Genomic DNA, 18,043 nt, shown 5'->3' with positions numbered 1-18,043 from the left:
AATAACCAAAAAATCACTTTTAGTAAGCAGCATTTAAATTTGTATGCAAAGATTGAGAAAAAGAATTAATTTCAAAGGGAAGATTTCATATGTTATTATAAAGCAAGAAATAGAAATCCTAAGGGAATAATTCATAGGTAATTGTAAAAGGGAATTTCATAATTTTTAACATTTTTATGCAGTAACAGCAACTGATATTGTTTATATAAGGATACACAGCATACAGTTGCAGGTTAACTTTATCGTTTACCTAGGTTTCAACGTTAGTGATAACGTCTTCTTCAGAACATAAGATATTATTTAAATGTTTGTGTAAACAAGCCATGTCCTAAGTCAACTTTATAAAACTTGATGTATAACCATAAGGTTTTGTCACTTCTATTAAACAAGCTGTAGTGACAAAACCTTCTCTGAAGAAGACGTTATTACTAACGTTGAAACCTAGGTAAACGATAAAGTTAACCCTCAACTGTAGGCTGTATATCCTTATATAAGAGGGAATTTCATAGGTAATTGTAAAAGGGAAGGTTGCGTAACAAAAGAGATATAGAGGAGTCGGTAAGGTTTCAGCAATAAAAAAATGGGGTTTCTCATTTGAAATTTTAGAGTTGCCTCCCACCCCACCCCCAAGGGGTTGGGATGGCGGTCTAATTTTAGCACCAGAAGATGTCCCCCTCAAAAATAATCAACTTTGGATTCTACATATTTTTTCGTGTGAAGCTCATTTTTCAAGTTATACAGGTTGTTTCGTTGTTTTGGGGAAGGAGACCAGACAGCGAGGTCAGCGGTCTCATCGGATTAGGGAAGGACGGGGAAGGAAGTCGGCCGTGCCCTTTGAAAGGAACCATCCCGGCATTTGCCTGGAGCGATTTAGGGAAATCACGGAAAATCTAAATCAGGATGGCCGGACGCGGGATTGAACCGTCGTCCTCCCGAATGCGAGTCCAGTGTCTAACCACTGCGCCACCTCGCTCGGTTCAAGTTATACTGGATTGTCAGCTTAAAATGTACATCCTGTATACCGAAACTGAGACGTTGTGGCCGAGTACCTGGTACTTGGTGTCTGACGAGAAGGGTATCTCGAAGACCTTCTGGTGCTGCTGGCGGTACTCTTCGACGCCGCCGAGGGCGGCCTCGAGGAACTTGAGGATGGCGGTCTCCGAGGCATCGCCGAAGACGCGGCGGGCGTACACGGGCAGGTCCAGCTGCTCGGCGTCGAACTCGGCGCGGCTGCACAGCATGGCGACGCGCGCCAGCGCTAGGAACTGCTCGTCGGTGACGTCGAGGTTGTCGAAGCGCGGCTCGGCGCTCGTGTCCACGGCCACCACCTCGCCCTCGAACCACACGTGCGACACCGTCATGCGGTTCTGCGTGAGCGTGCCCGTCTTGTCGGAGCAGATGACGGACGTCGAGCCCAGCGTCTCGACCGCCTCCAGGTGCTTGACGAGGCAGTTCTTGCGCGCCATGCGCTGCGCCGACAGCGTCAGGCACACCGTGACGGTGACGAGCAGCCCCTCGGGCACGTTGGCCACGATGATGCCGATGAGGATGACGACGGCGTCGAGCCAGTGGTAGCCCATGCTGAGCGACAGCGCGCCGATGACGAAGCCGGCGGCGATGGCGACCCAGGTGATGAGCCGCACGAAGTGCTTGATCTCTCGCGCGATCGGCGTCTCGGCCGACTTCAGCCCCGACGTCAGCTCGGCGATGCGGCCCATGGCGCTGGAGTCGCCGCAGCTTACGACGACGCCGCGTCCTGTGCCCGACACCACCAGCGTCGAGTAGAAGGCCATGTTGTGCGTGTTGAACGGCACGTCGCTCGTCGGCTCCGTCGTGCGCGGCTGCGGCTCCGACTCGCCCGTCAGTGACGAGTTGTCTACCTGCATAAGAGCCAAAACTTTTCCAAATTCATATCCCATTAAGCCTCTGTGTCCAAAGTTCTAACAAGGGGACCTCCCCATCACACCCCCCTCAGATTTAGTTATAAGTTGGCACAGTGGATAGGCCTTTAAAAACGGAACACAGATCAATCGAGAAAACAGAAAGAAGTTGTGTGGAACTATGAAAAAAATAAGCAAAATATACAAACTGAGTAGTCCATGCGAAAGATAAGGAAACATCAAGGATAGGTTCAGCTGAAGAACGCCGTGGTCACGTGGTTAGCGTGAGCAGCTGCGGAACGAGAGGTCCCTGGTTCAAGTCTTCTCTCGCGTAAAAAGTTTGATTTTTTATATTCAGACAATTATCATCTGTCCTTCCGTAATCCTTTCATCACTTTTTTGGGAGTGATTATCACGTCCACAAGAAAACCTAAATCGAGCAAAGTAGAAGAATCTTTTACCCATTCGCCAAGTGTACAAGTTAGGTAGGTCGACAACATATTCCTCTCATGTGACGCACATGCCGTCACCAGTGTCGTATAGAATATATCAGACGTGTTTCCCTGTGGAGGAACCGTTTGACCTCTAACCTTGCGATCAAATGTTTTCGGTTCCCATTGGAAAGGCACGTCCTTTCGTCTACTAATAGCATGGTTTTGCGGTGCGGTCGCAAAACACAGACACTAAACTTATTACAGTGAACAGAGACGTCAATGAACGTACGGACAGATCATAACTTTGCGAAAATAAAGTTTTCGTTTGAGGGAAGACTTGAACCAAGGATCTCTCACTCCGAAGCTGCTCATGCTAACCACGGGACCACGGCGCTCCTGAGCTCTCCCACTCCTTCATGTTGCATATGCTGCACATGGACTACTCAGTTTGCACAGTTTGATTATTTTTTTCATAGTTCCACACAACTTCTTCCTGTTTTCTAGATTGATCTGCGTTCGGTTTTTTCAAGGCCTATCCACTGTGCCACCTGATAACTAAATCTGAGGGGAGTGCGATGGGGAGGTTCCCTTGTAAGTAAAATCATTAAATCTAACGAAATCATCTGTTCGAGCTGAAACGATTTTCCTGTGGAATTGATCCCTGCAAAAATGTGGTAAGCCAGATCGCTGGTCGATCATCAACGATCGGCTTGTCATCAGTGGCGCGTCCCCGGACATGAGCATCTTTGCGTTTTCGGCTGGGACGGCGAGAGGCAGTCGGTTTGGGGCGGCCGGTGAGACTAGCGGAATTGTGGCTCGGGCGTAAGCACATGTGTGGTGTCGGTGACGCCGGGGCTGTTTGCTAACCGTGAAACTCCTGCGGCGGTTACTGGTTGCCTGGAAGGCATTTCATATAAACTGTGCCAAGCCTCGCAGTGAGACGGGAGTCCGGAGTTGGTGTTGGCCTAGATGTTTGTAAAAATTGAGGTGCCCGTGAGAGAAGCACGGCGTGGGCCTGTTTCCTTCGTCATTCTGGCAGCCACCGCAAGCGGATGTTCGGCCGGAATGTCTACAGTTTGTGGTGAGCATAGTGTGAACAAGTTCTCGTAGGATGTGCTCCCAGCCTGACTCTTAGCCTGTGTTATTTGTAGGTGCCGACCCCTTGTCTGTTACTGCTTGCGGGTGTCTTGTAAGATTTCACAGCAAAACTGTGTTTTTGTGGCATTCTGTGTTTCTGGCTCAGCCTCCGCCTAGAAAGGGAACAGATTTGGAATTCCTAAATCCTGTAATTTAAACATATAAAAAAATTGTTCTTCCACAATAAGTGCCTGTTTCTTTGGGACACTGCAGTTCAAACAGGAGTGACGTAATGTTAATGAGCATTTGTTAATCGTCAAATTAAATGAATTTAATGTCTTGCAGTTTTCTGGGGCACGCAGCTGTGTTATTGAACTCACTTTGAAGTGTTCTGTCGGGTGAATGACTGCTCCCCACTTCAGTATATTCTTTTGAGTAGTATTATAAGGTTTTTTGGATATTTCTCAGTGGGGTGTATTGATAAAATTTCGTTTTTCTCTTTCTTTCGAATTATGGTGAATTGTTTAGTTTACCTGGTTATTGGCTTAACTCGCGCTTCACGCACTAAATCAGCTGATACTTAAATTGTTTTTTCTTTTAATTCCTGTTTAGACATTCAAATGTAACTTCATTTGTGATATTTGAAATAAGTGTTTTAGATTGACCTTAATGAATTATGTGCAATCGAAGTAAGGGACCCAGTCCTTCATTAGTGCTTAACAGTGGCGTGTGGTTCGGGTTGTGAGCCCCGTGCTCTGACCAGATGAGAATTTAAAGAGATGGGACTTGGATGAACTGACTAAACCGAGGTTGTACAGAGTTTCAGGGAGAGCATAAGAGAACAGTCGACAGAATTCGGGGAAAGAAATACAGTAGAAGAAGAATGGGTAGCTTTGAGAGATGAAGTAGTGAAGGCAGCAGAGGATCTACTAGGTAAAAAGACGAGGGCTAGTGAAATCCTTGGGTAACAGAAGAAATATTGAATTTTATTGATGAAAGGAGAAAATATAAAAATGCAGTAAATGAAGCAGGCACAGAGGAATACAATCGTCTCAAAAATGAGATCGAAAGGAATTGAAAAATGGCTAAGCAGGGATGGCTAGAGGACAAATGTAAGGATGTAGAGGTTTATTTCACTAGGGGTAATATAGATGCTGCCTACAGGAAAATTAAAGAGAACTTTGGAAAAAAGACGACCACTTGCATGAATATCAAGAGGTCAGATGGAAACCCAGTTCTCAGTAAAGAAGGGAAAGCAGAAAGGTGGAGGGAGTATATAGTGGGTCAACAAAAGGGCGATATACTTGAGGACAATATTATGGAATTGGAAGAGGATGTAGATGAAATGGGAGACATGACACCGCGTGAAGAGTTTGTCAGAGCACTGGAAGACCTGAGTCGAAACAAGGCCACGGGAGTAGGCAACATTCCATTAGAACTACTGACAGCCTTGGGAGAGCCAGCCCTGACAAAACTATACCATCTACTGAGCAAGATGTATGAGACAGGCAAAATACCCTCATACTTCAAGAAGAATATAATAATTCCGATCCCAAAGAAAGCAGGTGTTGACATATGTGAATATTACCGAACCATCAGTTTAATAAGTCACAGCTGCAAAATACTAACGCGAATTCTTTACAGACGAATGGAAAAACAAGTAGAAGCCGATCTCGGGGAAGATCAGTTTGGATTCCGTAGAAATATTGGAACACGTAAGGCAATACTGACCTTACGACTTATCTTAGAAGAAAGACTAAGGAAAGGCAAACCTACGTTTCTAGCATTTGTCACTTAGAGAAAGCTTTTGAAAGTGTTGACTGAAATACTCTCTTTCAAATTCTGAATGTGGTAGGGGTAAGATACAGGGTGTGAAAGGCTATTTACAATTTGTACAGGAACCAGGTGGCAGTTATAAGAATCGAGGGGCATGAAAGGGAAGCAGTGGTTGGGAAGGGAGTGAGACAGGGTTGTAACCTCTCCCCGATGTTATTCAATCTGTATATTGAACAAGCAGTAAAGGAAACAAAAGAAAAATTCGGAGTAGGTGTTAAAATCCATGGAGAAGAAATAAAAACTTTGAGGTTAGCCGATGACGTTCTAATTCTGTCAGAGACAGCATAGGACTTGGAAGAGCAGTTGAACCGAATGCACAGTGTCTTGAAAGGAGGATATAAGGTGAACATTAACAAAATCAAACCGAAGATAATGGAATGTAGTCGAATTAAGACGGATGATGCTGAGGGAATTAGATTAGGAAATGAGACACTTAAAGTAGTAAAGGAGTTTTGCTCTTTGGGGAGCAAAATAACTGATGATGGTCGTGTTGTGGTTGGCAGGAGAGCCAGCACAGGGTTACTAAAGGAGGCCGAAATGCACGCCTTTGGCTCACGCAGGCTGGCAGGAGGTCTGGAACATGACAAGGGAATTAGAATTGAGAAAAACGGACGTAGCTGGTGGAATACTTAACTTTAATCCATTAATGGAGAACGTCGCTCTTTATGGTACATGATTCACAATATCAATAGTATGGATACTGGCGCCTTGCTAAGTCGTAGCAAATAACATAGCTGAAGGCTATGCTAACTATCGTCTCGGCAAATGAGAGCGTAGAAGTCAGTGAACCATCGCTAGCAAAGTCGGCTGTACAACTGAGGCGAGTGCTAGGAAGTCTCTCTAGACCTGCCGTGTGGCGGCGCTCGTTCTGCAATCACTGATAGTGGCGACACGCGGGTCCGACGTATACTAACGGACCGCGGCCGATTTAAAGGCTACCACCTAGCAAGCGTGGTGTCTGGCGGTGACACCACATTCCTCCCCCGCAAATCGGCGTACGGTTGTGGCATAAGGCTTCCGCCCGCCGTGGGGGGGACCCTATGTTGACGTATGTAACGAGGTGGGGAACCTAACAACAGGCGAGGCTGTGCCACCCGCACCCTGCCATTCGGACCGCGGGGAGCTAGGAAACGCCTGAAAACCTGCTCAGGGTGCACGCCAACATGCGGTGTATGCGCCCGTAGAGAGACAGGAGGGGCCGAAGGGTCGACCTCCATCGGGCGAAGACGACATATGGTCCGGAGCGGGCAAGAGTTCCATGTTGGAGTACAACAGGTCACGGGAAGCGATCGACAGCGCGTGACCCAGGGAGGCGTACGGCGGTGGCAGCGACGCGGTCACTGCGGGCGTCGCCGGCGGGAGAACAGGCGGCGGCGGCGCGTCGCCATGGGGCAAAATGGAAGGCAGCGTCGGTAACACCTGGGGCTGAGGCGAGCCAGTAAATGGGTTCCCGGGGCGATGACCGGACGGCACCGTCGCTGAAAGCAGACGGCGAGTGGCAGATCCCGTACGACGACAGAGGCGCAGCTGATTGAGATGCCGACGCACCTCACCAGAGGCCCCCAAAACCAGATACATAGCGCGTCCGAGGCAGCGAAGAATGCGCCCTTCGAGCCAACGCCGTGAACCTTGATAGTAGCGATAGTAGACAACGTCGCCTGGAGCAAAAGCAGGCGTCTGTCGGTGCACAGGAACCTGATGTGGCGGATGCAGCAAAGACATCAAGGTTCGATGAGGGCGACCGTTCAGCAACTCAGCCGGCGAGCGACCATCTCGGGGCTGACAGCGATACGAGGACAAAAAGAGCAACAACGCGTCCTCCCGAGAAAGCGACTCTTTCAACATCTGTGACTTGAAAGTCCTGACCAATCGTTCATCGGCACCGTTTGACTGTGGCGAAAACCGCGCGGACGTCAGATGTTGACTACCATTGGCCTTGCAGAATCACTGAAATTCTGCGAGCCGGCCGCGGTTGTCTCGCGGTTCTAGGCGCGCAGTCCGGAACCGTGCGACTGCTACGGTCGCAGGTTCGAATCCTGCCTCGGGCATGGATGTGTGTGATGTCCTTAGGTTAGTTAGGTTGAAGTAGTTCTAGGTTCTAGGGGACTAATGACCACAGCAGTTGAGTCCCATAGTGCTCAGAGCCATTTGAACCATTTTTTTGAAATTCTGCGGACATGAATTGTGGGCCATTGTCAGAAACAATAGTCTGTGAAAGACCTTCAATGCAAAAGATAGCGGACAACGCTTGGATGGTGGCAGATGACGTCGTGGAAGACATCCGGACAACAAAAGGAAAATTACTGCATGAATCTACCACAACCAGCCATCGAGCATTCCAGAATGGACCAGCAAAATCGATGTGTAAGCGTTGCCAAGGGGAAGTGGCTTTTGGCCATGCAAAGAATTTCCGCGGTGGTGCTGATTGTTGTTCGGCACACACCATGCAAGAAGAGCACATATTCGTAATCGCGGCATCGATTTCGAACCAAGTACAGTGCTGACGAGCAAGTTGATTCGTTCTCACTATGCTCCAATGTCCTTGATGGAGAAGCTGTAAGACAGAGGACTGTAACGAACGTGGGACCACGACCGTGGACTGATCATTATCAGAACGCAACTGCAAAAAACCACGTCGTACAAAAAGTCTGTCCTTGTGAGCAAAAAATCGGCGAACCAACGGGTCCCCGATCCGTGACTTTGACAAGGGCCATTGCGTAGCAACAAAACGCAGAACGGGAGCAAGGACAGGGTCGGCAGCTGTGGCTGTAGCTACACGACGAAAATCAATCGGAAACGATTCGACCACGTCAACGGTTTCCGCATCAATGAACATGCAAGCAAGTTCGGAGGAATCGAATGTCCTATCCCCAGCAACAGGCAAGCGGGACAACGCATCGGCGTTTCCGTGCTTAGCAGTGGACCGATACAAGATATCGTAGCGGTAATGGAGAGGAAAATAGACCAGCGAATGAATTTCTGTGCTGTACGTGGAGGTACATGCTTGGTCGGATGAAAAAGCGATGTCAAAGGTTTGTGGTCTGTGATTATGGTAATGTGACGACCATACAAGAAATCATGAAACTTTGTAACACCAATTACTAGAGCCAATGCTTCTTTCTCGATATATGAATAATTTCTTTGCACAGACGAGAGCAATTTGGACGCAAAGGAAACAGGGCGATCGTGCGATCCATCTTTGTGCGCAAGCACAGCACCGATCCCGAAATCCGATGCATCCACCATCAACAAAAGGGGCTTCTAGGGATCGAATGGCGTAAGGCAAGTATTGGAAAGCAACGCCGATTCCAACTGGGGAAATGCGCGTTCGCATTCCGTCGTCCAGACGAACGGAACACCTTTACGGCGTAAGCGATGAAGCGGAGCTGAAATGGAAGAGGCGTGTGGTATATAACGGCGATAATAATTATTTTTTCCCAGCACACACTGTAGCTGCTTCAAATTCTGCGGCGAATGCAAGTCTTGTATGGCACGAAGGTGCGTGGGACTGGGATGTATGCCTTGGGCATTGAGTACATGTCCCAAGTATGGCAAGTCCAGAGCAAAAAACACACATTTGTCCTTCCGCAAGCGAAGACCATTTTGTCGCAATACCTGAAATAATGTTCTGAGATTGGCCAAATGTTCTTCTTCCGTCTTTCCGGAGATCACAATATCGTCCAGATAATTTGCTGCAAGTACGCATCTGCGAGGTCCAACTTCGAAAAATATTTACCCGGGCACAGTTTGTCAAAAAGATCTTCCGGGCGGGGTAAAGGAAAAGTTGCAATCACTAGTTGCCTTGAAGTACACACAAAGTCTCAATTTTCCGAAGATTTTGGCAAAATGACTAAGGGTGATGCCCAGAGAGAAGCTTGCACACGTTCAATTACACCTTGTGGTTCCAAATCGTGTAATGTCTGGGGAACATTGCGCGCTCTGAAAAATTTCGGTTGCGCGTTTACTTTCAGTTCCAAATGTGCTTTATAGTTCTTAGCGCAACCGAGGCCCGGTGCAAAAAGGTGTGCATTCTTCACATAGACGAGGAACCCTTCTGAAGGCACAGTCTGGTTCGCTGAGAGGACCTGATTTACTATAGACAAGTTAAACAACTGAAATAAATCGAAACCAAACAAGTTGACTGCAGAAGAAGAACGAAGGACGTAAAATGACACCAGTTTTGTTTGTCCTTTGTATGTTGCAAGAAGGCTGCACTGTCCTAACACAGGGATCTCTTGACCTGAATAGGTGGTTAACTGAACATTTGCGGCACGCATCGGAGGTGTGTCCAGCAGTTTGAAAGTGTCGTGATTGATCAGTGAATCTGCAGCTCCGGTATCGAGCTGGAATGGTTTCACTTTGCCATTAATGTCCAAATCTACAAAAAGTTTATTGTCCTGCTGACAAGAGCGACTGTGTCGTGCAACGTGAACTGACACTGGTACAAAATCACTTGCGACTTGACGGGAGTTCCGGCGATGTCGATGCACACTATTTTTGGGACGAACACAGTCACTGTTAGAGAGAGTGGCACTGCTCGGAGTGGAATGAACTACATGAATTTCCATGTGCGAAGTTTCGCGAGCCTGAGTATCCTTGGTTCGATTCCGATTCCGGCGCGAAGCAAAGGGCCTGGAACGGTGTTGAGCTTCTGATCTGAGCTTTTTCTGGCAAACACTCTGAACATGTCCTTTTTTTATTACAATAAAAGCAAATAGCCTGGCGTGACGGGCAGTTCTCACGCGAATGTTTAGTAGCACACCGCGGGCATGATCTGATCACTGCATTTGCGTGCCGGCGCGGCAGTGCCGGCGCGGCACACGTGGCTGAGAGCCTGGCGGCAGCGGCGCGGCCGGGCGCGAGGGCTGTTTACTGCTCCGTGCAGCTCGTCCGACGGGCCGGTTAACCTGACACACTGCTGCGAAGTTTCAAATGATTCCTGAGCAAAGTCAAGTGTGTCCTGCCAATCCAATATGTCCATCACTTGTTGAAGGGAGGGGTTGACTAGTTTCAAAATCTGTTCCCTTATACGAAAATCAGAAACGTTCTGTGCAATTGCATCACGTACCATAGTATCCGAATAAGGGAGTCCACATTGACACTCAAAAGGACAATCCCTAGTAAGGCCTTGCAAGGTTGCAACCCACTCCCGATTAGTCTGACCTGTCGTACGTTTTGTACGAAAGAAGTTATACCGTTTGACAACTACACTGACTGATTCTTTGAAATATGCATCCAATGCAGACAAAATTTCTTCATAGGACAGAGTTGCTCCGTCGCGTAGGGGAAATAATTTGACTATCACACGGTACGTGGTCACGCCTACTGAGGACAACAAAAAAGGCTGCCGCTCGTTAACTTGAATTCTGTAGGCAGCGAGATGGAATCCAAATAGGCGTGACCACTCCGTCCAGCTTCCCAGTGCAGCATCAAAAGGTCGAAAAGTGGGTGGAACAGCGTGTTGTGGCTCCGTTAGCGGTGAAGCGGCTGCTGCCGCATCATTTTGCATCGCACGTTGACTCTGGACGAGCTGTCCAAGGGCATCCAGTAAGGCCTGCATCTGCTGATTCTGTAAGCGATAAAATTCTGACAGTACATCTGGAGATTGTGGCGAAGCCACTACACAAGTAAATCAGGGCAATTTAGGTAAGAACACTTTTACTCTCGTCGCCAGTGTTGTGGTTGGCAGGAGAGCCAACACAGGGTTACTAAAGGAGGCCGAAATGCAAGCGTTTTAGCTTACGCAGGCTGGCGGGAGGTCTGGAACATGACAAGGGAATTAGAATTGAGAAAAACGGATGTAGCTGGTGGAATACTTAACTTTAATCCATTAATGGAGAACGTCGCTCTTTATGGTGCATGATTCACAATATCAATAGTACGGATACTGGCGCCTTGCTAGGTCGTAGCAAATAGCGTAGCTGAAGGCTATGCTAACTATCGTCTCGGCAAATGAGAGCGTAAAAGTCAGTGAACCATCGCTAGCAAAGTTGGCTGTACAACTGGGGCGAGTGCTAGGAAGTCTCTCTAGACCTGCCGTGTGGCGGCGTTCGGTCGGCAATCACTGATAGTGGCGACACGCGGGTCCAACGTATACTAACGGACCGTGGCCGTTTTAAAGGCTACCACCTAGCAAGCGTGGTGTCTGGCGGTGACACCACAGGTCGAAGCCTAGAGAGGATAAAAAATGTAGACTGGCAATGGCAAGGAATGCGTTTCTGAAGAAGAGAAATTTGTTAACGTCGAGTATAGATGTAAGTGTCAGGAAGTCGTTTCTCTAAATATTTCTATGGAGTGTAGTCATGTATGGAAGTGAAACATGACGATAAATAGTTTGAACAAGAAGAGAATAGAAGGTTTAGAAATGCGGTGCTACAGAAGAATGCTGAAGATTAGATGGGGAGATCACATAACTAATGAGGAGGTATTGAATATAATTGGGGGGCAGAGGAGTTTGTGGCACAACTTGGCTAGAAGAAGGGATCGGTTGGTAGGACATGTTCTGAGGCATCAAGGGATCACCCATTTAGTATTGTAGGGCGGCGTGGAGGGTAAAAATAGTAGAGGGAGACCAAGAAATGAAGGATGTAGATTGCAGTAGGTACTGGGAGATGAAGAAGCTTGCATAGGATAGAGTAGCATGGAGAGCTGCATCAAACCAGTCTCAGGACTGAAGACCACAACAATAACACATTGATCACTGCACTTTTATGATCAATAGCCAAATAACTGATCTCGTCAGAAGTGACTTCATTTCTTCGCTCCCTATGGGGGCATAGGGCATCCAGGAGAACTCGCCATCCGCCTCTGTCTTTGGCCATTAGACTCAATTTTGCCCAGGTCTTACCAACTCTGTTTGCTTCCCCTTCCACTGTCCTCTTCCATGTGTCCCTTGGCCTTCCTCTCTTCCTTGTTCCCTGGGGATTCCATTCCAATGCTTTTCTCTCGATGGCTCCATCTGGTTGTCTCAAGGTGTGCCCCAAATAGCCCCACTTGCTCTCTCGTATCTCGTGTTCTATAGGTTTGTTATTCGCCAGAGCTCCTCATTACATATTTTTTCTGGTACTGTCGAAGACATTTATGAAGCTTTGTAACTGGGATGTTATCTTTTTATCTATTTTATAGCTTTCACTGGCGTACAGAAGGACAGCCTTCACATTTGTTTTAAAAATACGGATTTTTGTTTTGTACGTGATATTTCTATTTTTCCATATTGGATACAATTGTATGAAGGCAGCATTTGCCTTTTTAATGCGGTTTTTCACGTGATCTCCAGCTCCACCATCTTCCGCCACTATATTACCCAGTTGACAGTCTCCACCAACTGATCACCTATTAACAGTGGCACCTCCGTGTTCCCTGAATTTACTTTCATTTCCTTTGTTTTACCTGTATTTATCTTGAGGCCAGCAGTCTCTGCTTCTTCTTTCAGCAAGTTTAATTTAGCCTGCATATCAGTCAGCCTTGGAGCTAATAAAACTATGTCGTCCGCAAAATCCAAATCCTCCAGACGTTCATGGATCCCCCACTGGATTCCTCATCTCCTGCCTGCTGTGACTCTTCTCATAACAGAGACTAGAACAAGTAGAAAAAGTGTTGGTGTCAAAATGCAACCCTGCCGGACTCCAGTTGTTACTTTTATGGGCTCTGTCGTATTTCCCTTGTGGAGGACGCAGCATTTGTAGCCATCATATACATCTTTTATGATGTTTAAGATCTGTGGTATGCCATACTTCCGCAAGAACTGACAGAGCACTTTATGTTTCGCGGAATCGAAGGCCTTTTGAAAATCAATGAATGCCAAGTACATGCTTGCTTGAAATTCTTTGCTTTGCTCTAAAATTATCCTAAGAGTGTTAATAAGATCAATACAACTGCGTTGTGCCCTAAAACCGGCCTGTTCTTTACGCACTTGCTTTTCAAGGGATTCTTTAATTATGTTTCAAATAATTCTGGCGAAGGACCTTACTGGGCACTAACAACAATGCAATACCACGCCAGTTGTTAGAGTCTGACGAATTTCCCTTTTCTGGGACCTTTACCATCAAACCATTTTTCCACTCCTTTGGAGATTTCTCTTCAAGCCAAATATGCTTCAGCAAAGGATAGAGCATTTTAACAGTACTTTCAGTATCGGCTTTTAAGAGCTCCGGTGCTATGTTGTCTAGGCCTGGATCCTTTGTATTTTTTAGTGTTTTCAAGTCAATCCTCATTTCGTCTATTGTGGGGCAGTGCAAATTTATATCTTGATCTTCTTCGACTTCCTCTGGAACATCTCTTACTTGTTCCTCCTGGTTGTCTTCACAATTTAACAGTTCCTTGAAGTGCTCCTCCCATCTCTGTAGCTGTGCCTGTTGAGTTGTAAGCATCACCCCATCCTTCTTCTTAACTGGTCCTTCATGTCTGAAGTTCTTCATTGACAACCGTTTGGTAATATTGTAGATCTCTTTCATATTTCCTTGTCTTGCTGCCTCTTCTGATAATTTTGCTTGCGCATCTATCCATTTCCTTTTATCTCGACGTAGCAATATTTTCACTCTTTGTTCGCCTCCGTGAATTCTTTATGTGCTTCGCTCTTTGCGCTCTTGTATTACAAAAATTTAACTTAAGGTTTAGTTCTTTCCTGTAGCTGATTTCATTCCATGTAGCATCGGAGATCCATTCCTTCCTTTGATGTGCCTTAAATCCTAAGATTTTTTCTCCCACATCTAAATAACTATCTTTGATATTTTGCCAGCATGTTTCAATTCCCTCTTCCATAAAGTTTTCTTCAGATAGGACCTGGAATCTGTTTTGTAGTTCAAGGGCAAATGTTTCTTTGATCTGCTGGTCTTTTAACCTTACCACATCTATTTTCTTGTACCTGTAATTTAGCTTGGTTCTATTTGCCACTATCTTCAGTCTGAATTCCGCCAAAACTAGGTGGTGGTCACTTCCAACGTCTGCCCCTCTTCTATTTCTGACATCTAACAGATAGTGTTGGAACTTGCGGCTTATGAAAGTGATCTATTTAATTTTCGGTAACGTGGTCTGGAGAAACCCGCGTTATCTTATGGAAGTTACGTCAGAAGTGGACTCAGTAAATTCGCTTGACATTTCTCCACTTCTAAGTAAAGATTAATGTTCGTAATTTGAATAATAATGTTCTCAGTAGTATCTAAAATGATGAGGTGCTTACGGACGTAAAAGACTTAGTCATCTCTTTCATATAACGAAAATTAGTGATAAGCCAAAATTCCTATAATGAATGAAACTACGCAATAAAACAATACCAGATCATTGAAAAAGGGTTCAAATGGCTCTGAGCACTATGGGACTCAACTGCTGTGGTCATTAGTCCCCTAGAACTTAGAACTACTTAAATCTAACTAACCTAAGGACATCACACACATCCATGCCCGAGGCAGGATTCGAACCTGCGACCGTAGCAGTCGCACGGTTCCGGACTGCACGCCTAGAACCGCGAGACCACCGCGGCCGGCCGATCATTGAAAAAAGAATGATACTCAATATAGTCTCTGATACACTAAGTCTTGTAAACAACCTTTAAAATCACCAAAACATGGAAACTGTGGTATCGATAGCTACGATGTCACAACGTAGATTGGCACTATGTCACCGACACCGACGACAGCACCCTCTAACCGGCGCTGTGCAGCTCTACGAGCGCCGCTTCAGATTCAGCCCATTTGATTCCGACTAGACGACCAAGCAACATTGTTTCTGTTTCATAGTGGGCAAGCCACTACAGATTTTGCCTTTGTAACTTCTAGCCGATGTTAGATTTTATTGATGTACAGCTTCGCACCTACGTGCTCATCTCAGTTAAGTTACAGTTTATGTATTCATATTCTTCCTATAGTAAAGGTGCTTTAAATTTACACGCAGTACCGAAGTACTTCACCTTTCTCTGCTCCTACTCGCGTCCTTCCCTCTCGACCTATTTTGCAGAAGCAGTTCACAGGAGCAGATCCACACGCACCCCCTACCAGGCGGGATAAAAAAGAAGCAATATTTGATTTCAAGCGACACAGAATTTAAGAAACTTCATAAATGAACAACTAATCAACTTTGCTGGAGTTTATATCCCATCATAACCCTCAGGCGACGCCGAATCCGGTAAAACTCGCACTTCCCTTCAAACTTGCTACATTGAGGATTATTCGAGATAAGTGCAAATCTTATTACGTCGTAAATAACTCATTCAAAACGCAGCAGATTCACAACTTTGTCATACTCAAAATTCCACGTATGTTTTTACACTGTCAGATTAATTAGATAACACGAAAAGCACCAAGAATATATAACAAAAATCAGTGTTGAAAAGATCGCCCAAAGTCCAATACGCTAGTCAAATTACATGTACTGCTTACAAAAGAGTTTGTAAAAGCATACCTTCATATATAAGCACCAGTACTACAACACCCGATTTATGTACAACACATATCGTTATGCATACTAAATTTCATGCCTTTTGTAAACTTTTCTCAATATTTCTACCCAAACTTAATACCGTAAACAACCAACTGACTTTGGTTTTGTATTTCGACGTAACTGTCATCAAGGAGTGTGATTCAATGAAATTTAAAATCTTTATTTGACATCCCAAACGGTCGTCAAGCCGCAGTCACTGAAACAATGAAACTCTTAAAACGTTACATAACTAGTTCGACGATTTGTGTCGTCAGTTTCAAAGGTAATCACAAATTTTGAAAACTGTAATTAAAACCATACTTCTTCCAAATATTAGGAAAAATAGGCTGCAGAAATGGGTCACAAGACGTCATGACAATTTTTGGTTCATCCGTCATTTCACACTTTAACGCAGTGTAGATCAAAACTGCATCGGGATGTATAATCTCAGTGCATTGAAACTGGTTATGTAACCTTTTAAAAATTCCATTGTTTTTGTGACTGTGGCATGACGACCGTTTGTGGTGTCAAACAAACGTTTTCAGTTGATTTCGAGATTATTTCAAAGACCCCAAGCATTTATGAAGCAAGAGGCACTACTGAAGCGAATGTTCCCGAGATCTGTCGTATGTGTAATTGGCTCTGTAATAAGATAGTGCAATACTAAAAAATGTTTTGCGATGTAGAAGCTGGATAGTAGAAAAGCTGCCAGCCAATAAATCCAAATGTCTACCAGCACGAAAGGGTTTTCACTTTGCTGAATAACAACAGGGACAATTTCCTCAAGGATATTTCCTCAGAACCAACAAACTTGGAACACACAACGCGACTCAAAGAAGACGACGCTGCAAAAACTAAGTACAAACTTTATTAACATTCATGTGGGCACACAGCGATCTTACATCACCAGGACTTCATCTTGCATATCTCACGCCAACTGAGAGCAAACACGATATCCAGACAAGAATACTAAGGATACCTCACAGTGTGCTATGGCATTGTTACCGTAAAATTTGAAACGTCCCCTTTGACAAATTTATACACGACTGTGCTTAAACTGAAACACAATATTTTTGGCGCAACGCAATCTGACTTCCAAAAATCCCTACGAAAGAATGGCCCTGACTAACACTAACCTATACGTTTCACAAATCACTTACCTCACAAAAATCTTCGTTACTCAAGCTACTGCAATACAGCGAACGCCACTACTGCCAGCTAAATAAAAGATTCAAACTACTGAAGGCACTAACTACTGATAGGCATAGTTAGCAAATGAAAGATTTTAATAAAGAACAAACAATGTATTTACCTCACTAGTCATAATATATATAGCAGTTCATGACACCAATTCTTACAAATTTCAAAACTCCGCCATCTCTCTCCCCACGTCCACCACTGCTGGCGGCTCACCTCCAACTGCGCAACGCTACGCGCTGTTAGCATCCAGCTGCCGCTGCCCGACACTACAGGGGCGAGTATTACAACAATGCCAACCAGCCACAGACTGCACACGGCACAGCCAGTGATTTTCATACAGAGCGCTATGTGGCGTTACCAATAAGAAAACCTAAACAGCCTACTTACAAATTGGGTTAAAGGGGTAACTTGAAACGATTTGTAGTTATCTTGTTTTTAGTGTCCCATCACGGTGAGCGTAATGTAACTCTGGGCCTCGTGCTTGATTCTGAACAACTGTGTGATGAGCATCAGTTTTAGCACGAAACGAAGAAAATGAATGAAATTACTGTCTTCTAGCTATCGTTTATGTTGTTGACGATTTTAGACATGGAAATTTACTTCTGGAAAAAACTTTTCTACAAGCCAACGTACTTTGTGAAAACACAGGCATAGTCTATCTTGTTACTGACGGTGTCACATCAACAATTCTTTGTTATCTCGTGGGCTTGTTTAAAGTTCCTTTTTTTCACGATTCCATGTCGAATGTGGGGTCATCAGAAACAACTACCAATAATTTCATTCGCTTAAAAACTGTTGAGGCCAGCAGTGATGAAGATGAATGTTGCGTTGATGGCTATAGGGCAGTAATACTCTAGTACTGAGTTTAAAGATCGCCAAGTAAAAAATGAGAGGAAATATAATCCTTCACAATTTCAAATCTAAGTGTGAGTGATTATATTGTACTGCCCTAAAATGCAATTAAGGTTCAAAGAACGAAGCTTCCAACAGGTTTTACGCTAAAATTAAAAATTAAAAAACCTTCGATGGATAGTGGTTTTTTTTATAGTGTTCAACATTATGCAGCAATTTAAAGTGCCATAGGTGCCACTGTATGTTTTGGAAAGACTAAAGTGTCCGATCGCTACATTCCTGGATTCTGGATTCCTCAAATTGCGCAATACAGCAATTAATAATTTTGTAGCTACATTATTTGTCTATATT

The 18,043-nt window shown here is 45.2% G+C and overlaps 1 protein-coding gene across 1 annotated transcript in view; it reads right to left on the bottom strand.

Moving 5' to 3' along the window:
• The window catches only part of LOC126335542 (sodium/potassium-transporting ATPase subunit alpha-like), a 154,299-nt gene that overhangs the window by 110,580 nt on the left and 25,676 nt on the right, over nucleotides 1-18,043 (bottom strand). The window contains exon 3 of the mRNA XM_049998975.1: nucleotides 1,050-1,880. Coding sequence (XP_049854932.1) covers nucleotides 1,050-1,880 — 831 coding nt within the window. The remainder of the gene's footprint in view (nucleotides 1-1,049; nucleotides 1,881-18,043) is intronic.

This window comes from Schistocerca gregaria, chromosome 1 (assembly GCF_023897955.1).
Source record: "Schistocerca gregaria isolate iqSchGreg1 chromosome 1, iqSchGreg1.2, whole genome shotgun sequence".
NCBI classification, from domain to species: domain Eukaryota; kingdom Metazoa; phylum Arthropoda; class Insecta; order Orthoptera; family Acrididae; genus Schistocerca; species Schistocerca gregaria.
The sequence above is the reverse complement of the archived record's forward strand: the minus strand, read 5'-3'. Positions and strand labels throughout refer to the sequence as shown.